General features: G+C 36.5%; 1 protein-coding gene across 1 annotated transcript in view; it reads left to right on the forward strand.

Annotated features, from left to right (window-relative positions):
- The first annotated feature begins 887 nt into the window (after window positions 1-887).
- Window positions 888-22,693, forward strand: part of LOC125240585 (ADP-ribosylation factor GTPase-activating protein 1) — a 58,643-nt gene continuing 36,837 nt past the window's right edge. The window contains exons 1-3 of the mRNA XM_048148536.1: window positions 888-1,046; window positions 1,119-1,286; window positions 4,568-4,681. Of these exons, the coding sequence (XP_048004493.1) occupies window positions 987-1,046; window positions 1,119-1,286; window positions 4,568-4,681 (342 nt within the window). The 5' untranslated portion in view covers window positions 888-986. The remainder of the gene's footprint in view (window positions 1,047-1,118; window positions 1,287-4,567; window positions 4,682-22,693) is intronic.

Here is a 22,693-nt window from a genome sequence, read left to right on the forward strand (position 1 = left end):
CTCGATACCAAGTAGTTGAATAATGAATTCGTATATATAATTGGATTTTTGTCGTCAAAGTTTAATTTTTTTTATTAGGCTGTGAGAATAGAAGACATAACTTTTCTGTACACATGGTGATAATTTATCTTACTAGTGCGCAAACTTCAGAGGGCCACAATACATGAGCGAAGAGGAAATTTTTATCTCGTGTCGAGTAAAAGCACTACCTTCCGTTACGTTTTGAATTTATCACTCGTTTTGCAATTTCTTTTTACGCAACTATATCGTAATGTACTATCAAAAATCGTCTGTTAAGCGCGTGTCTGTCATTGTAATTTATGTTGAAGTATTGATCATATAAACTGTTCGATGAGGATAAACACGCAAACGCGAGCTTGAAAGCAATGGCAGACATGCCTAATCCAACAAATAACTTCAGATGTTTTAAAAGTTAAGTATTCATTGACTTAGTAGGGTAAATTATACTTCATAGTCATAGAAATAATATATGTATATTAATATTGTATTGTTCGCTTTTGCTACTATGCAGGTCTCATATGAGCGCTGATCACAGAAAAGATCGGACTGAACGTTATTATGGCTGTTCATTAAAAGCCACCATAGAGAATATAGAACCAAGTGCCATTTGTCTTTGTGACAGCTATGTTGTATTAAATGCTATAAACTATAAATTAGGAAGACTATAATAGAAATGCGGAAATAAGAATTTAAACTTTTATCTACACAAATCTATATGTTTGTCTTTTAAATTATTGTAATATTTATATTATAAAATCTGGCTGGTGTTCAATCACCTTCGGCAAATCTTTGACCAAAAATAATTAGTTTAGTCTATGGATGCCAACAAGATTCGTAAACTTCGTAGATTTTGACAGCCAGCCAGTCACAATCACTTCAATTGCAGCTGGGGCCTACTGTGACTCCGGTTTGGGACCGTTTCAAAGTTTCTCGTCAAGCTGAAGGGATCCAAGACGTCGGACCAGATGGCGTCGCCTCAGACACGACGTCGTTTAAACCTCATCCGCTCTCAAGACAACAATCATGTAAGTGAAAGATTTAGTGTTGTCAATAACTATTGGCTGGTAACATAGTCATCATGTTTTGTTGGGTTTCAGAAATGTTTCGAGTGCGACACTTCGAACCCTCAATGGGTGTCGGTGACGTACGGGATCTGGATCTGCCTAGAGTGCTCGGGCGTGCACCGAAGCCTCGGCGTGCACATCTCGTTCGTCCGTTCCGTGACGATGGACAAATGGAAGGAGAACGAGATTGAAAAGATGCAAGTGAGTATACCCCACTACAAGATCATTGCGAAATTGTCCATGGTTTTTTTTCTTTGGATACTTGTTTTTTAAGTGGATTGCGAAGTTAAACAGGAAGTAGATAGGACATGATGAAACGATTTTTTGTTTTACGAAATATTTTTTGACTGAAAGGCTGCACAGCGAAATTAGCATGTAAGCAATAAATTCCTGTTAATTTTAGACTAATTTTATTATGACCCAGGGTCTGTGGTATGTAATCAGTAGCTATAATACTAAAGTCTAATGCATCTATTACGGGAAACCATTAATTTAGATCAAAATAGAAATTTCATTGCATTCACTGGTCTAGATGAATTATCTTATTACTTATTTATGTTATAATTCCTTTTAATTTTTTTCTTCCGCAGTTTGTTTTTGACTTAAGCCTCCTCCAGTGAATCTTTAAAACATAATGGTAAATAACTTCACAACATGCCATGTTACCCACATTACCTAGATGTGACCTGGGTGGTGCTAAAACTGTAACAACCTGGCAGCCGTATTGTCTTCTGATCTCACAGTTCTAATTACGTGCCATACTTATGTAATATTATTTGTTTAAACTAAAATCTTGACATGTAATATGGCTTTACAAATAAATGAGTATGAGTATGATAAATAAATCATATCCTTCATCAATCTTGGAATAAATTTTCAATCAATTATATTATTATTTTAGTTTTGACAGAATTTGTCGAAAATTTCTTAATATGTTGATGGCAATTCAGTAATGTCACATGTAAAAACACACAATAAGCTGTCTTTCAACATGCATTCCAAATTTGTAAATCCATACTAATTTTATATGTATATGGTAAAGTGTCGGTCTGTGTGTTCGTCTACCTTCCACGGCAAAACCTATGAACTGATGTGAGTGGAGTTTTTTTTGACTCAGTTAAACACCGTTGCATACAATACTTTTTCTACGACCAAGCACTTATTTTGAAAGAAAATTATAAATCAACAAATACCTACTTTCAGTCATCTTAGTTATCTAGTGGACCACCTACCATTTTGAATATGCAGTTTCAGTGCAAACATGAAAATAAAACTGTCTATGGTATGGTTCTTTGAAGCCTGGCCTCTAAGACGAATCGAGCCGAGTTGAATCGAGTTCTCATACATTTGAATGCGATTTGACGCGTCGCCCATGAACGCAGCAGAAAACGAAGGAGTCTCGACTCTGCGAATTGGTTTGTTAAGTTGGTAGCAATGTATTTACTAAACTGTAACAGCTATATCGTGCTACTGCTACTAAATGTTTTCAGGGTATAGACTAGATAGACTTGTCCTGACATCTTTTATGTAGGGTTTTTAAGTTTTATGCACGACCTTGTAACTCACGAATAACAGTACGGGAGTAGAAAAAATCCTTTATTGAGAGACGGTAGTAAACTAAAAGCTACAATTGCTCTAACCTGAACAACTGTGCCAACTAAAAGCTCCAATATACATAAAACATAAAATACATAAATTATTCATGACGATCACATAACATGTACGGACATGTACAGACATCAAACATAAAACAGCAAAGAACAAAATGACATAAAAGTGTTCAATCACGAAATGGACCCAACTCAGCATGATGCTAGCCATATTAGCCTCTATAGTGCTCTATCTCTGTACCAGGTATTTCAATTAGCCGTGAACTTCGCTCAGGCTTAATTTTCGATAGCGATATTGTTTCCCGCGTGTTGCCCCCCTATTGGTGGGGGTGGGGGGTGGCTGCTCGCCTGCGGCTGTTGACGCTCCTGTTTTGTTCATATTTTGATTCCTGCATTGCGAATGGGCGGCGTAGGCATGGCGTAGAATTACGTGAATTATATTAGTGAAATTATATTATGTATTTAGTCTGGATTTGTGCAAAATGACTATTATTTGTTTGAATAAAAGCGTTATTTGTTTTGAGTAGGTATCATTAGATGTTTAAATAAAAAATATACCGCGTGTTTGACGCCTTAAAAGACGCAAACTGAAAGTTGTAGCAATTTTATACGAAACTAGCTCTTTCCCGCGGCTTCGCCCGCGTACTAATCTAATCTTCTTTTCCCATACAAACTTTGGACCCCCCACTTCGCCCCTTCAGGGGGTGAATATTGAAAAATCCTCTCTTAGTGCTTCTCTACACCTTATAAGGAAACTACGTGCCAAATTTGGAATCTCTTAGACCAGCGATTTCGGCTGTGCGTTGATATGTCAGTCAGTCAGTCAGTTTCTTCTTGTATTTTATTTATACAAAACCCGGGTGGGTGTTATGACTTATGACTATAAACCTCCCTCTTGAATGACTATTAAAAAAATACTCGTATCAAAATCCGTTCTGTAGTTTTAAAGATCTAAGCTTACATAGGTACAGACAGACAGCGGGAAGTAAGTTAATATTCTTTATTGCGCCACAAAGATAACATATTTAAAAATGACAGATTTACAATAAAAATAAAGGTTAGCAACATTTGGTCTTATTGCTGTACGCGATCTCTCCCAGACAATCTTAGGTTATCGGGATAGATTTGAAAGATTGAATAGAAACTTAGAATACATATATGCACGATACATTCTTTTATACCTACTATGTATTAGTGATGTATATTGCTTATACGCGAGTTAACGTTTTAAAACTGTTCTTTGCCTTTGTATTTACTTAAAACCTAAAAAATCAACAATCATATTCAAATACATGCATTATTTTTATCAATGGATATACAGATGTAGTGAGAGGTTTTCCATCGTATTTTTACGGAAACGTACGAACGTGTCATGCTATTTCAGGCAGTCTCTGTACAAGACGTACTGACACTGTTCGAACTAGCACATGACAAATACGAACGTTTCCGGAAAAGTACGAAGGAAAACCTTTTCGCACTACATCTGTAAAATGTTTATTGTATACAAATAAACCACCGTAAAATGTCATCTTCACAAACACTTCCCTCACGAGATGACATAATTAAGGTGTTACCACACCGCTGCTTAAAAAACAGCGACGGTACGGAATCGCAGTGACGCATCGTATCTGTGCCGTTTTTTACCGCCACTCCGCTCCACACCGCTGCTCAAAATACGCAGACGGTACAGAAACGCAATGACTTTTGTATGGGACACGTCGTGCGTTTCCGTACCGTCGCCATTTTTTGAGCATACGGTAAAAACGGTACGGATACGATGCGTCACTGCGATTCCGTACCGTCGCCGTTTAATAAGCAGCGGGGCGTCGCATCTTTACAATTTTGTAACATTAACACTCGTCCCATTGTCAGGTGGGGGGCAACGCTCGTCTCAAGGAGTGGTTCGACAGCCAGCCGGACGTCACGCCGGGGATGACCATCGTCCAGAAATACAACACGAAAGCTGCTGCCATGTACCGCCAGAAGGTTAGTGACCCTTCCGAACACAGGTGACAATGTGTCAAGGAGTGACGTCACCCAAATTTCTGCGACGCGAAACGCCACCCAAACGCCGCAGAAATGTAGTCTGGCTCAATACGCAAGGGCGATAGAGATAGATAGCTACTAGTACGAAAGATATATTATCGTGAGCGTTTCGTGGGCGTTTGTGCATTCGGCTACGCACAGGAGTGACCATCCTCCAGAAATACAACACGAAAGCTTCGGCCACGTACCGCCAGATGGTTGGTAACCCTTTTCAGTTGGCATGTCACAACGTGCCAATTGACGCCAGCTTGTGACGCCAGGGATGACCATTTTCTGCTCCTAGTGCGACTGTCTTACTCAATAATGCGGCGGAGACGACCGGTCTGGCGCAGTCAGTAGTGACCCTGCCTGCTGCGCCGCGGTCCAGGGTTGGAATCCCGGTAAGGGCATTTATTTGTGTGATGAGCACAGATGTTCCTGTCATGGATTTTTTCTATGTATATAAGTATTTATATATTATATATATCGTTGTCTGAGTACCCACAACACGCCTTCTTGAGCTTACCGTGGGCCTCAGTCAATCTGTGTAAGAATGTCCTATATGTATTACTAGCTTTTACCCGCGGCTTCGCCCGCGTAATAAAAGTATTCTTATTGAAACGTTTACAAAAAATAAGATTTTCATTTGGATCCGTAGGTTTCTTTGTAAATACATCATCACCATTCCCTTGCCCTTTTCCCATTATTTGGGGTCGGCGCAGCAGATCATCTTCCTCCATTTCTCTCTATCAACCGTCATTTCCATACTAATACCTTTCACTCTCATATCGTTGTTCACACATTCCATCCATCTTTTTTAGGCCTTCCACTACCATTGTATCCATCCACTTTCATATTTACCACTCGTTTTATAACATTGCTTTAATCCCTCCGCATTACATGCCCATACCATGCTAATCTACTTCCTCTCAATTTCTCTGTCACTGGTGCTACTTTCAGGCTTCCTCTTATATACTCATTCCGAATCCTATCCAGTCTTGTCACACCACACATCCAAATACATCTGTCCGCGATTATTTCGATTAAGGTAAAGCGGGGCAATTCTCGACTGGGGGGGCCATTGTAACTGATCTATTTGCTGTACGGTCCGGTTTTGGCTGACTGTACCTTACACATATTACTATTGTTTTTAAATAAATTCTTGCAATGATTGTAGAATTGTTACACAGCGACCACAGCGTAGGTAGTAGGTACGAATATGTATGTCAATTTAATATGTAGTTATACGCGATTAAGTCCCGGTTTTTAAAAATAAAAATAATTAGGTACGAATATGTATGTATTTTAAATATATAAATATTTATACTGGGGAAACTTCATACAACCCACATAGCCAGTATCTCGACGCTATGGTCGGTAGGGTAAAAAGTACTTCCTTGCATTATCGCTTAATTTTTTTTCCATTTTGCTTATACTTATTGCAAACGTAAACATATAAAAGGCAAGCAAAACAACGATCTTCTCACAGCACATTGAATGTAATAGTTATTAGGGATGCAGGATACCCGCCGATGCCTACTTACTAATCCCTTCCCACTGAGCCACCTGCATTTTACACTGCCTAGATATCGATTGCAGACCGATTATTCCGACCCCAATCCCTATTCTTATCCCCGTTCCTATCTGTATCTTTGTCCCCGTCCCCGTCCCGTCCCTGTCGCCGTCCCTCCCCTATCCCTATCCCCGTCGCCGTCCCTCCCCTATCCCTATCCCCGTCCCCGTTCCATATTTTTATCCCTATCCCTATCCCGATCCCGATCCCGATCCCGATCCCGATCCCTATCCCTATCCCTATCCCTATCCCTATCCCTATCCCTATCCCTATCCCTATCCCTATCCCGACCCCGATCCCGATCCCTATCCCGATCCCTATCCCTATCCCTATCCCTATCCCTATCCCAATCCAAATCCCTATCCCTATCCCGATCCCGATCCCTATCCCTATCCCTATCCCGATCCCTATCCCTATCCCTATCCCTATCCCTATCCCTATCCCGATCCCTATCCCGATCCCGATCCCTATCCCTATCCCGATCCCGATCCCTATCCCGATCCCGATCCCTATCCCTATCCCTATCCCTATCCCGATCCCGATCCCGATGCCTATCCCGATCCCGATCCCGATCCCTATCCCTATCCCGATCCCTATCCCGATTCCGATCCCGATCCCTATCCCTATCCTTATCCCGATCCCGATCCCGATCCCGATCCCGATCCCGATCCCGATCCCGATCCCGATCCCGATCCCTATCCCGATCCCGATCCCGATCCCGATCCCGATCCCGATCCCGATTCCTATCCCTATCCCTATCCCTATCCCTATCCCGATCCCTATCCCTATCCCTATCCCAATCCCAATCCCTATCCCGATCCCGATCCCGATCCCGATCCCGATCCCTATCCCGATCCCGATCCCGATCCCGATCCCTATCCCTATCCCTATCCCTATCCCTATCCCTATCCCGATCCCTATCCCTATCCTTATCCCGATCCCTATCCCGATCCCGATCCCTATCCCGATCCCGATCCCTATCCCTATCCCGATCCCGATCCCTATCCCGATCCCTATCCCTCTCCCTAACCCTATCCCGTTCCTGTGCCCGTCCCTGTCCCTGTCCCTGTCCCTGTCCCTGTCCCTGTCCCTGTCCCTGTCCCTGTCCCTGGACCTGTCCCTGTCCTTGCCCCTGTCAAATTATCATGCTAGGAGGTGAACTTTGAAAAATCCTTTCTTAGTGCTCCTCTAAGGAACTTCCGTGTCAATTTGAAATCTCTTGAACCAGAAGTAAAGATAAAAACTAAAGCTATACTTATGGCTATTTTGGATATTTTAACCCCATTGCACAACAACAGGGGAGACAATTTCTTTTCCACCTTATTAGATTTTAAAATAGTTGTATTTATCGTGATCAGCGACCCGATAAACCATAAAAACGATACACATATTGTGTTGTTGACTTTAGGGGTCAAATTTTCAACAATCCTGAAACATGTATTTAGTCATATGTCTTTAGGAATCCTCCTGTGAAGTTTCGAATAAAATAGTCAAACTAATCTTGTTTCCCCATACAAACTTTGAACCCCCATTTCACCCTTTTAAGAGGAGAATTTTGAAAAATCCTTTCTTAGTGCTCCTCTACGCCATATAAGGAAGTTGTGTGCCAAATTTGAATTCTCTAGGACCAGCGGTTTCGGCTGTGTGTTGATATGTCAATCAGTCAGTCAATATCTTCTTTTATATATTCAAACCCCATTGCACCACAACAGGGGAGAAGGTATTTCACTTCCGCCTCGTTAGATATTAAAAACGTTGTATTTATCGTGATCAGCGACCCGATAAACCATAAAAACGATACCCATATCGATTTTTTGACTTTATCACCCCCTTTTCACCCTTTTAGGGATTAAATTTTCAAAAAACCTGAAACACGTATTCAGTCATATGTCTTAACCTTTCGTATGTCTAAGCACTGATCAGTGCGTGGGAATTTTAATCTATTATTTTAAATGTCAAGGTCACTTTTTCAATAATAAAAATTGACAGGCGACATCAGAAGGGTTAAGGAATCTTCCTGTGAAGTTTCGAATAAAATAGTCAAACTAATCTTGCTTCCCCATACAAACTTTGAACCCCCATTTGACCCCCTTAAGAAGTGAATTTTGGAAAATCCTTTCTTAGTGCTCCTGAGACACTATATAAGGAACCTACTTGCCAAATTTGAAATCTCTAGGACCAGCGGTTTCGGCTGTGTATTGATATGTCAGTCAGTCAGTCAATATCTTCTTTTATATATTTTTTTGATATTTAAACCCCATTGCACCACAACAGGGGAGAAGGTATTTAACTTCCGCCTCGTTAGATTTTAAAAACGTTGTATTTATCGTGATCAGCCACCCGATAAACCATAAATAATATAAATTTAATTTAGTTTGATTTAATTTAATTTAATTCGTATTTATTTTGTTTTAATTGTGGTTTTCATTTTAAATTAATAATTGAATTCTATAGCTTTATTTTTAAATATAAGTGTAACGTAATGTAACAATATGGACTGTTATGTCTGAAATAAACGAATACAATACAATACAATACAATAAAAACGATACCCATATTGATTTTTGACTTTATCATCCCCTTTTCACCCTTTTAGTGATTAAATTTTCAAAAAACCTGAAACACGTATTCAGTCATATGTCTTAAGGAATCTTCCTGTGAAGTTTCGAATAAAATAGTCAAACTAATCTTGTTTCCCCATACAATCTTTGAACCCCCATTTGACCCCCTTAGGAGGTGAATTTTGGAAAATCCTTTCTTAGTGCTCCTCTACACTAGTAGTATATATTTGGGAAGTTTAAACCACTTTCATTTCGTTCGAGCGATTCTCGCTCAAACTCATTCCAGTGGTCTAAACTCCCAAATACATCCTAACCCTCAAATATCTGGGCAAGAATTGTATCATCATCGTTAGGAAGTTTAAACCACATCGATATCGTTTTGCTATAATAATCGCGTTTGCATGATCATGTTAGCCATACCGTTGGGAAGTTTAAAATCACTTCATACCGTTCGAGCGTTTCGCGATCGAAATCGTTCCAGTGCTTACAAACTCATATATCCGGGCTCTCAAACATCGGGCTAAGATTTTTTCTATGTTACATACTATTCAAATTACTTGTCGTCTCTTGAAACAAAGGTGTTTTGGGAGCACTTTATTTGAATCTTCAGTGAATATCAGTTATAAGAACACGTTATAAAATGTATGTTTCTTGAAAAAAGATGCAAAAGCTTAACGCAACTCACTCTCTGAGGTGGCCAGTCCCAGAGTGCGAGTCTCTTCCAAGCGAATGCTCGGTTGACTATGGCGTTTTCACACAACATGTCTGATCAACTCGTCAGCGTCACAGAACATGAATGGACCTCCAAGGTGCTCAACCCCGGCGTAAGGCCGCATTTTACGTGCATCATTTAAGTACAATCCTCTTCAGGCATGGAAATCCATATATATCGACCGCGTATATACAGAGTTTCCCTAAGTATCTGATTCAACATTGCACACAAGTCGGTTGGCCAATTCCGAAAAGTGTGAACGTTGGAGTCCCCGGTCGTCGAGACTCATCAACGTCGTCTATAAGGCGTTTATTTATACGAAGTAACATCAAAAACTTTGATAGTGCGATGTAGACCTATCGTTTATAATAAACGAAGTAAATACCACCTTTTGATTAACAATTGTGGACTTTGTAATTAAACAGTAAAAGTCTGAAACGGCAGAAAATACACTATAGTCTTATTTTGCTATGTCAAGGAGGAATGTAATCAGATCATATTTATTATCATTGATGTTTTACTGCAAGTGCGGCCTCTATTAGTGAGGGATGGTACTAACTAGCTACTTCGTTAATTAGATGCTTCTAAGGCATCGTGTTATCCAATATATTATTATGCTAGGTTGCGCTAATTTCCATAGATGTCGTTCACTATCGTTTCCATAGTAAGGAGCTTCCCTTCAATGGTTCCAACTAAAAAAATCTCATGTGTTCATTTAGTTAAGCACTCAACAAAAGGACCCTATTTGAGCAAAACAATTATTTCATAATGACTTCGAACTATGTATGTTTATTGGAACAAGAGTTTTAGACTGTTTGTATTAGGAGGATAAATACTTAATAGATGCACATAAATATATTGTAACGTCATTATATATTTGCTCAATTATTACTTTTAATAGCAATAGTCTAAAGTCTTATTTAAAAAATATGGACATTTTTATCTGATATAAACATTTTCATTCATTCATTTAAAGACGAAGAGAAAAAATAATAATAAGCACTTCACAGAAATGTTGGCCATTTTTGAGATTCGAACCCAGGACCATCCATTTTATAGGTACTGTTAAGTACTGCTACTTAGCCGATCATCAAGGTTCGTGTTGCGAAAATGCAACGTCATATCCATATGTTATTCTAATTAGGTATTCTGCATTGATTGCACTAATTGTTAAAAACAACATCTACTTAACATTTCGTAATTTCGAAACGGATGTAAATTGTTATAGGATACTTGCGTTAGCATAGTATTGGCATAAATATAGGGTTGCCGCCGGCACGTATTTGGTGATTTATGATTATTGGTGATATGATAAAGTAACATTATCATAACCGGGATAAACACCTTAATCTCTTTATTCACTGTTTTGGATGTTTCATCAGCGCAAAACATACGTTTTAAAACCAATGTTTTCTTGTTAGGTGTTTAACTTATTCTAAGTACACTAAAATAATATGTTTGAATATTGGCTTTTAAACCAAATTGAGAATAATTACAAAAATAATTTAGTAGTATAAATTACTTTAGCAACATGTTATCTTGCCGCTATGGAGTGATTTCTTGAATAAGATTACCTACACCTAAGATACCACTATCACTTAATCACTTAATAAGTGTGCCTCGATTTTGCATTTTAAACACCGTAGTATATTAAGTTAGTCATACAAATGGCTTACATGCATTTATTACGAGTACTAGTAAAATGAGGACTGTGACACCCCTGATTCGTTTAGTAAAATCATCAATAAATTGCTATTAATAAACCATCATTCTAATTGTTTATTCCTTTGCTACTTTGCTCTTTACAGTGCACATTACGTACTCATACGTCTTATAAATAATAAGTTCGAACCGCCGTCATTTCTACATATAACATGTAAGTAAGTGTTGTATTTTGTCTTTTTTTAAATTATAATACTAGTTGCTCATGTGCAAGGTTTAAAATGATTTTTTTAATTTACTTTTAGGTCGGACTCCGAGTTTGAAACTATTGTACCCCTAAATAACAAGACTGGAGGTGCGAAAGCGAAAAAACCGGTGCAGAAAAGAAAGTCCGATGCTGCTAATAGGTAAAAAGATATGACACCTGCACGTACCTACTTACATATTGTATGCGTTGCATACGTAAATTGTTTTTGATTATTACGTTTTATTTTACCTACTTACATTATGAATTTAAATTTACAAATTGTTAAAATATTTTCAGGTCCGATTCAGAACGAGAGTGGGAAGAAATTGACGCGGGGACCAAGAAGGTGAAGAAGCCTCGCCAGGCGAAATCTCCTAGGTATGTTACACATTTAAAATATGCATCTATTCGATTATTATAATTGTGACACCCACCTATGTTGTAATCTGAAAAATATTTTTTGTTGCCTTGTTTTGCATTACTTATATTTTATTGTATTATTTACAGGACTACTAGTGGAGCGTCTAAGAAAAAGACTGCCAGCAACCCCTTCGACGTCTTCGAGCTATTTCCTGATGACGAGGCATTTGCGAAAAATTGCCCTACACCAGACCAGCTACGCTCGTCTATAACTCAACGCGTGGCTGATGGATTGACTCGGCGTGCTGCTGATCTTGAGGGGGAGTTTTCTTGGAGCTGCGAGTATACAACACCGCCGATATACGCAGTGAGTTAGCGGAGCATAAGTGGAAAAAGGCCCTTCTGGCAGTTAAAGCGCAAATAAATAACGATACTCCTCAGTGGGAATATCTACAAAAACTCACAAAGCATTTAAGAACTCTTTTTGACGATGCTGAAGTTACATTTTTTCACAACAAAAAAGGTTAAAAATTCAGCATTGTCAAAAATAATTTTTAAGTGTATATTTTGAACTGTATTCGGATACCACACATATACATATAGGTACTTACTTTAGTTAGATAAATACTTATTTTACTGTTTTATACGCGAATTTAGTTAGGTGGAACTAAAATGCCTTTTTGCTCTGCCTGTTCAATCCAAGTTCTGAAAAATAAATGGGTTGGTCATTTGAGAAGTACTAAACACAAAAATAATTCTTTAGTGGCAGTAACTGATGGCGTAATTGAGATTTCGTCTGCCTTTCAGGGTCGTATATCATCTTATAGAGTTTTCGGATCTGAAGAGCTAGAATTTGCTATACCTGAACAGTTTTTAGATAATTTAACGTCGAAACTAGAAAATATTATAAAACAGTGTTTGATAAAGCACGTGTGTTTAAAAATCAATTTCGAGTATTTTGGAAACTTTCTTTTATTTAAGAACAACCGGCAGGAAACAAAGTCGTTTACGACAAAAAACTTCACAGTACATCAAAACTATACATTTTCTGAGTTATACCAAAAAGTTATAAACGACATAAAAAATAACATTGAAAATTTTGAGCAGCGCGATAGTGGATGGACTTTCTTATCTAATTTATATTTAGAGGTTAATGTTAACAAATACCAGCCTCTGAAAGGATCTTCTTACATAGATTTACCTAAGTCTATTAAAAACAAGAAAGCTTGTATTAACATACAGAATAAAGATGAATATTGTTTTCTGTGGAGTATTGTTGCTGCGCTTTATCCCTCAAAAAATCACAAAGAGCGTACGGCCTCATACCCCTACTTTAAAGACGTGTTGAATATTGATGGTCTCAGTTTTCCCATAACTTTCTCTGATATTGGTATGTTTGAGCATAAAAATGTGGGTTTAAGTATTAATGTGTATTCTTTAATGGGTAATCGTACAGTGGCAGGACCTATTTATAGATCTCAATATAAAAGGAGTAAGAAAATTAATTTACTTTTAATAGAGAAAGGAAATAAATCGCACTACGTTTTAATAAATAATTTGTCTCGATTGGTTCGTTCCCAAATAACTAAACATCATGGTAAACTTTACTTTTGTGAAGATTGCCTCTTATTTTCCTTCCCTAGACAAGTTTGAAAGTCACTCCTGTAGTGGAATCGCCACTGTACTCCCGGAAAGAGGTACATATCTACAATTTAAACATTATGAACGTCACTATAATGTTCCTTTTGTAGTTTATTGTGACTTTGAAACAATTCTTAGGCCATTTCAATCATGTGAGCCTGAAAAGGAACCTCAGGGAAGTTTCACTGTAAATAAACAAATGCATATACCCGCAGCTTTTGCCTATAACATAGTCTGCTCTTATGATCAACGCTTAAATAGATTTATTCAATACAGAGGACCCGACTGTGTTTCTAAATTTTTAAAATATTTATACAGACATGTTGAAGATATTTATAAAATATTGCGTGAAGAAGTGCCTATGATTTTCACAGAAACAAATGCTTTAGCCCACAAAAATGCTCAGACATGCCACATTTGCCTGACTGCTTTATTTGGCGACAAAGTAAGAGATCACTGCCACTTAACTGGTGTTTATCGTGGGGCCGCTCATCAATACTGTAACTTACGTTATAGTGTTCCCAAATTTATTCCTGTTTTCTTTCATAACTTAGCAGGATATGATGCGCACTTGTTTATAAAGGAGTTATGCGAGGATGTAGGTTCAAAGGTGCAAATAATTGCGAAGAACAAGGAAAACTATATATCCTTCAGTAAGTTTTTAAAGATGCCTGACGATCAGTATGTGCGGATACGATTTGTAGATTCGTTTAAATTCCTAGATACAAGTTTAGAAAAATTAGCGAAGGGACTTGCTAAGGCAGACTTTTCTCACTTACGATTGTTTTTTCCTGATGAAATCAAATTTGACCTATTGACTAGAAAAGGTGTTTATCCTTATGACTATATAACATGTTGGGACACGTTTGCCGAGACTGAATTACCTTCGCAGGATTTATTTTATAACTCGTTAACTTCGGAGAACATAAGTGATGAGGATTATGTGCATGCGCAAACTGTATGGAATACATTTAATATAAAAAATCTTGGTCAATATACGGATCTTTACCTTCAGACCGACGTTTTACTTTTATCAGACATCTTTGAAAATTTTCGGCGAAATTGTATGGTTAGTTATCGACTAGATCCTGCGTTCTATTTAACCTCCCCTAGTCTTTCATTCGATGCAATGTTACTAATGACTGGTATTAAATTAGAGCTAATATCAGACCTAGAAATCATTCGCTTTATTCAAAAAGGGATTCGAGGAGGGATTTGTATGTGTTCAACTAGACATTCCATTGCAAATAATCAGTATATGAAAACCTACGATAACAAATCACCTGATTCGTTTCTCATATACATAGATTGTAATAATTTGTACGGGTATGCAATGTCACAACCGCTGCCTGTGTCAGATTTTCGTTTTTTGGATGACTTTGAAATTTCACACCTAGATATTACATCGGTTTCAGACGACGCGGAATTTGGGTATATACTTGAGGTTGACTTGCTATATCCGCAATATTTACATCATGATCACAACGACTATCCTTTTTGCGCAGAAAAGTTTGTTCCTCCGGGAGGAAAAAATACAAAATTAATTCCAAATTTGTTCGATAAATATGAGTACGTAATTCATTACGAGCATCTAAAAACATGCCTCAAAAACGGTTTGGTTATTAAGAAAATACATCGTGTACTCACTTTTAAACAAAATTCTTTTTTAAAGAAATACATAGACTTAAATACAGAGTTGCGGAAAAATGCGAAAACCCAATTTCAACAGGACCTATTTAAACTAATGAACAATTCGATATTCGGAAAAACTCTTGAGGATTGTGAACGACGCGTTGACGTAAAACTGGTCAACCAGTGGTATGACGAACGAAACAGCACTAAAAAGGTTACTTGTGCCGGTACTTTAATAGCAAGACCCAATTTTCATAGCGCCACAGTGCTCACTGACAACTTGGTAGCCATTCAAATGAAGCCAGAAAGAGTTGTATTGGATAAACCCATTTACATAGGATTCTCGGTATTAGAACTATCCAAAAACCATATGTACAAATTTCACTACTCGGTAATAAAACCCCACTATAGTGATCGCGTTCGCCTCTGTTATTCTGATACTGACAGTTTCATTTATGAAATTAAAACTAGAGACTTTTACCAAGACTTAAGGACACATTTCTTAGATTTCTTTGATACGAGTAATTACAGTCCTTTAAATGATTTCCAGATTCCTTTGCGTAATAAAAAGATTCCGGGACTATTCAAAGATGAGCTAGAAGGATCACTTATAACAGAGTTTGTAGGATTGAGGTCTAAGCTGTATTGTATAACTAGTACACACCCGAAAAAGGGCTTTGTAAAAAAAGCAAAAGGTACTAAGGCTGGTGCCATCAAAGATTTGACACTGGAAAATTACAAAGACGTACTTTTAAACGATAAAATCATTCGAAAAAAGAATATTTTGTTTAAAACTATCAAACATGACATCTTCACTCAAACGGTCAACAAAGTTGCTTTATGTAATAAAGATGATAAACGAATTATTTTATCAGACAAAGTTTCAACTATGGCATGGGGTAATAGTTCTTTTTTGTAGATCCGAAACAAATAATGGAAAAGTTGTAACTAAAAGTAAGTGCTGAATATTATATGTTGTAGCGAATTTCAATGTACTATTTCAATTGTATTTACCGTGAAAGTGTTTCAAATTGTTATTAAACTTAGTTAACACAGTTAATCATGAAAAAAATTACACTTTATTTTAGCAGGATGAGGGATATCTACTTATACTCTGCTAACTCACTGCATTGGAAAATAAATATATATATATAATAACGCACGTCTGTATTTTATGCTTTTATTTTGTATACTTATCTAATAAACGTATAAAAAATATGTGTTCAGTTTATTTCTTCTTATACACTCCCATACTTTCCATTTTTACAGGGTGTAACCAAAATACTGATCAACCGTTTAAGAATGTATTCAATATAGTACCTATTGTACAAATAATTATGTTATTTTTAAGTAGCTTTAACAATGTTTCCCAATGAAAATAATGTAAAAAGATGAATACATTCTTAAAAGGATGACAATTATTTTTGTTATAAGTTTCCTACTCAAAAGCCTGAGTGCTGTAGATTCATTTTTCTTTAAGGAAGTACAGAGCTATACCTATCTTATAGTAAATAATAGTTGCAAGTGCGCTCTGTGAGTAACTTTCACTCAGTGTTATAAATTATAATTAAATACATCAATTTCTTACTAATGATAATGAGTAAGTATACAAAGGTGTTAATTTTGCTCATCACATGTGACTCTCTTCTTTTGAGCTGTTTGATAAATCAATTAACGCCGACAAGTAACAAGAAGCTTATCTACCTAACCTGTATATATTGCATAGCTGAATAGAGTCTAATTTCTTGGCGCGTGCATGCCTACGCTGGCAAAAGCAGGTCAACAACATTATTGGAAAACTGCAATACTGACATTCTCCATATTGTTATAATGTTCGCATTTATGAATTTGATACAATAAGAAGTGGTCGTTCAAGTAATAAGTTCAAGTAAGTAATTATTTTATTTTTATTATATACTTTTAGTAAATATTATGTGATAATTTAAATACATTATTATTATTTATTTATTTAAACTTTATTTTACAAAAGAAAAACTTAAAATTACAAGAGGTAGATTTAATGCTTAATAGTAAGGCTTTATTAAAGGTAATACTTATTGTGTTACAGTTTCAACATGTGCGAACATTGTGACCCGGAGGATCCTTTTACCCATGCTCAAGAGTGGAACACCCAGACATTTGAAGACGCATATCCAGAACTTGCCAACAAGCATGACGTGACCATTACAGCACCATCAATAGAAACACCCAACAAAAAGAAAATAAAAACTAAACAGCGTGCTCCAAAACGTAAATTAAAATCATCCACTACTTTTGTGAAATGTAGAAAATCTGTTGCTGAGGGACCCCGTCTGATACAAATAAAAATCATCGGCTTACGTAACGGGCAGGAAAGCCAGGCAGAGAGTGATGATGAAGAAAATATGATCTTTAGTGCTCAATATATAGCCAGCGAACCAGTGGACAATGTTGTGGATTCGGCATACAGTTTAATAAATAAAATCTCTAAATCAATGTTACAAGAAAATTTCTGAGTTTATTGTTAAGGTTAAAAATGTATGTGTGCGTAAAATAAAAAAATAAAAAATGGGTCTTTCATTACAGACTTTTATTTATTATCATTAAAACATAATACAGTGCTTATTTCTAAAATAGTAAACATCGTTATAAATCTTGTGCAGACACAATAGTATCAAAATACCACTTTTTAATACATATAACATTTTTTAAAGCACATTTTTTTCATGATGCAGGCAGTTATATGCACTAGACTTATTACAATATTTTTCATGCAAATGTAGAAAATTAGGACAATCTTGTTCACCTAAATCTATTACAGCACAATTAGCACACAAATCTTTAACCCACTTAATTTTTTCCGCTCCTTTTACATAAATGTTCTTGTTATTTAAATGGTTCACAATCATTCTTTTAAATTCTCTGTGATCGACAAATCCTTCCCTCCATAAAATCCCGTGGTTTTTTTCTAACCATATTACTCTTTTTCTTTCTTGCTGAGATAAATGAGAAAACGTGTAGGGTGGTTTTATTAAAAAGACTTGCGTGTATTCTTTAGTACTAAGTGCGAATTCCTTTATTATAAAATCGTTATTTAATGATTTAAATCCTTGAACATCCACGAATAAGCTTTTAGTGCTCATGATATTTTCCTTGTTATATTGCTAAGAGGTCTATACTCTATAATGCTATCATTCAAAATAAGACAATACGCAGATGTTTGATCGGGTATATCCTCACTGCACTCTATTTCAACTCTGATGTCAACAACACCCGATTTTAAAGTGTCACTTTGTCTTGAACAATCCACGAAAAACAATGGTGCTATTTCTTTGAAATCGTAAGGATTTAACAAGGGTGCCTGACTACGATTATAGTAGGACTGTTGGAATTTAGAATATTGCTCGTATAATATAGCATACTTCTCATCGGAAAAACTAACATTCAAATTTTCATAAGGATAATATATAGAATTCAAGAAAACTTTAACCTCTCTCAAGTTACAATGATCGAAATGTGTTATATCTTTGTCGGACGCATTTTTCCTACCAGTTTTCAAACCAACTATAACATACCGAGGTTTTTCGATTTGAGATGAAGTTTTAATAGCCCAAGAGTGCTTGGAAGTTTTTGGCAGCAGTGGATATTCGAAGAGGTCCCAGTTTCTGAACGCAATTTGTATTGCACGATCTTTTTCCACATATTTAAGAAGATTCAGTCTTTCCTTATCGGAAACCTTAATATGAGGCATACGCCATACCACTTTTGATAAAGTAACATTGTCTATATATTCATTTGGGTTCAATTTAACGCTATTCAAGTTAGTGTTAGAGCGTAAAAGTATAAGTTCATGTTTGCAATTAATAATAATTTTGTTGTAGTCTTCAGCAAAGCCCAAAATTTTGTTTAATGGTATAGAAGCAGAAAATAAACCTTGGGTAACTTTAGTACCTTTTATGTCCCACCCCACGACTTTGCCATTCTCGCTTCATGTTCACTCATGGATAAAAGAGATTTCATTGTTGTTGTGATTCCTGCATTTTTTATTTTGTCTATTTCAATTCCATTCAGTTCGTATCGAATGTCTTGAAAGAAATGGAGGACAGGGTTATTGGTAAACAGGACGCTCGACACGGGTTGTTTTGTTTCTCTGTTCATCACTGTAATAGTACCTTCTATGTATAATGTGCTAGCTGAAGGCAACACGTACATATCTTGCTGATTGATGGGTATGCGAATTTCATCGTTCAAATTAAAACTTGTAACGTAAGGTTTGTACGAGTGGTATTCATAACTTTCGATTGAGTTATCATAGCTAAAGGAGTTTGCTAAGTCCAGAATGCTCATTTTAGTAAACCGATTGATCTGAGAAACAAAATATTTTCACTAGTGAGCCTGCTTTTCGGTCTTCTTTTCTTGATAGCACCAAGGGTACTGCCTGATTTATCACGGTTCACTGCTGTTTTATTGAAATCAATCATTTTTTCTCAGGTGTAAATATATTTGAATCTCTTCTCCGCGTAAATTTATCAATTGGTTGTTGGTATCTAGTAGTCTTATTTTAAGAGAACTTAAAGTATTTTGAGTGACGGGAAAATAAATAACGTTTTTAGGCGTCTCTATTATTCTATACCCTGGAGGCACATTAGGTACAAATTCATGAACTATATGGCTCGGTTTTCCGTTGATAAATGATCCACTAATGATATCACATTCGATTCGAACTATAGTCGTCGATAGAATGGACACTGGAAATGGAGATTCCATTAATATATTCGCAGGAACAGTTTCATTACCGAAACCTAGTAGTTTACCTATGGAGTTATCGCCACCAAAATGTATGCTCTTAGAGCAAAAAATAGATGTTTTTAGAGTATTATTATTACACAAAAGTTTAAAAGAACAGCCTTGAACATGTGTTTTTAAATAATCGTTTAAATCCTGGAGTTCATAAGAGCCTTCTGGTATCTCCAATACTTCACCCTCACCGTAGTAAAATTTGCAATTTCGACTATCTATGTTAGGTATTGAATTAAACGTAGATAAATACAGTAGACCACATTCGTATTCACCGTCCAATTGAAGTTCAGGCGAATAATTTGTTGTAAGACTAGAGGAGGTTCCCGTTATGGATAAAGTGAAAGACATCGTGTAAATGACATTTTTTTTATTAGTGTTAACAATTTAAACGCCTCTGCCAAAATTGTTTTAAATATTTTAAGCATAAATGACCACAATTTACAGTATTAAATTGTTGGAACTGCCTATAATTATATGAAATATCAAATCTTTTCAAATATATTATCAACTCTAATGGCGGTTTAATATCGCCGAAGCTATTATAATATTCACAATATTTTTTATCCTTTGCATAGGCTACCCAGTGAGTTCCTTGGTTTTTTGATTCGTCTAAGTTAATTATCGCGCATTCTCTACGCTTAGGAAGTTTGGGTAAGCGGTCTCTCATAAATACTCCTCTAAAATAAGGTATACCCGTTGAATTGTTGATAATATCGACATTTGTGAGAGCTCGACTGGGTAACCTACCATTTAGTTTTTTGAGGTTTTTAAGCATAGTCCTTTGCCATTTCTGTACGGTTTTATATGTAATCCTTTGCCCAACGCTATGGATTCCATCATTTTGTTGTGACGTTCAGATTCCGCTAGTTTATTTCTTGCCGCTTTATAGTCTCCTACAGCTTTAGCTATTCCTGCCGCGCCGCCTGCCAGAGAACCCAGAGCCGATAATCCCGCGAATATAGGAATCAACGGTAATATGCCTCCAGTTTTTGGAATAGGTATTATACGAGGTATCCGCATACGACTTGTGTTAGGAAATATTTTCTTCGCAGCTGTATAAGCACTGCTTATGATATTTCCATTCTTTTTTTCTTTAATTCGCTACGTATTTTTGTAACTAAGTGCTTAAATGACTTAACACCTGCCCCTGTCTTAATTTTTGATTTCATAACTTTACTAACCAGCCATGACGCCAGTTTTTCTCCTTTCCCAGCGTTTTTTGCATTCATACGTCGCTTAGCCATTTTATAAAGTTCTAAATCAGCCTTATGTCGATCCTCTATACGTGAATATTTGTCGTAAGCAATATCGTGCTGCATACAAGCTGAATCTAACCCGTTGATACCTTTATCACCCCGTCTTAAGCGTTCTTGTAATTTAGTTCCAGGGCCGCAATAATTGTACCCAGGTATGTGTAGTTCAAATGGAAGATTATTAATGGCACTATTTAAAAGTCCTCTTCCTTTCATAGTCAGTTAACTAGTGATAAAGTAACATTCGCATCAGTATTATAAATAGATTTACCTCTATACAACAGCACTGCGCTCAATCCAACTATTTTCGCTTGTACTAAGACCCAACCACTTAACGTATAGCTTGTTGCCTTTTCTTTTCATTATTTTCTCTATAAGATAAACATTAGGATACTTTGTTTTTTGCAGCTCTTGTTCATAAAAGGTGCCTAATATTGAATTTTTCGTTGATCCTCTAAGTAATATGTAACGGGTATAGTATTCTTAACTTGTTTTATTGTAAATAATTCTGTAGACCAATTAGGCGTATAACCTTTATGAAAAGCGCCTTTGTACTTGCTTATACGTACGCAATCCCCTACACTGAATTTGTTGGCCCTTGTTTGTAGGTATGAGCGAGGTTTGTTTAGTATAGATTTTATTTCAGACTCTTTATGGAAATCAACATCTATCGGTCTACACCTTATTGTGCGATGAAATGTATGATTATATGAATTCACAATATCATGTAAAGGTTTTCCAAACCATTTGTAATTGCCAACAAAACTAAAATATTTATACAGTTTGCCTTTTAAAGTTTTTATAACCCTTTCTACAATTGATGCTTTTTTAACTGAATAGGTTGAATAATGGTTTATCTGCAAGGATTCCAAATAATTTTTAAATTCAGTATTGTAAAATTCTTTCCCCAAATCTGTCTGTAGATGTTTAGGTTTGCGTTTTGCAGTGTCAATTAGTTGCCTAAAAGCGTCTTTGGTCTCAAATTTGGTCTTAGATTTCATCGGAATTCCCCATATGTATTTTGAAAATGTATCAATGACAACCAAAACGTACTTATAACCCTTATTAATATTATGATATTTTTGTAAATCCAGTAAATCTGCTTGCCACAAATCATCTATGCCTTTTAGTACAACTGAACGCCGCGCAAAATTTTTGCGAGCAGACCTATGAATTTCATTTACTATTTGGTTCTTTTCCATTACTGAGTCTGCTCAAAATACCCTCAGTTTCCTTTTTTGTATAAAAGTTCAAGTTCAACTGGCGCTGCAAGCTATGAATTTGTGAATTTATAGTTTCAAGCAAAGAATCCAATTCACTTTTTTTGTAAGTGCCACTAAAGAGTTGATCAACATATTGTTTGTTTACACCATCAGTAGACAGCACAGGTGTATTAACACCTTTCAGTCGAGACGATTGTAAATCAAAATCGCCATTATCAGCGCGAATTAGTGCCCTTTCGCCAAATTCCGAAAATTCGAATACTCGTAAGCGTTTATGTACATGGTGTCCAAATTTATCAATGTTCATTTTGCTATGTATCATGCTTTATT

Source organism: Leguminivora glycinivorella, chromosome Z (genome assembly GCF_023078275.1).
Source record: "Leguminivora glycinivorella isolate SPB_JAAS2020 chromosome Z, LegGlyc_1.1, whole genome shotgun sequence".
Lineage (NCBI taxonomy): Eukaryota > Metazoa > Arthropoda > Insecta > Lepidoptera > Tortricidae > Leguminivora > Leguminivora glycinivorella.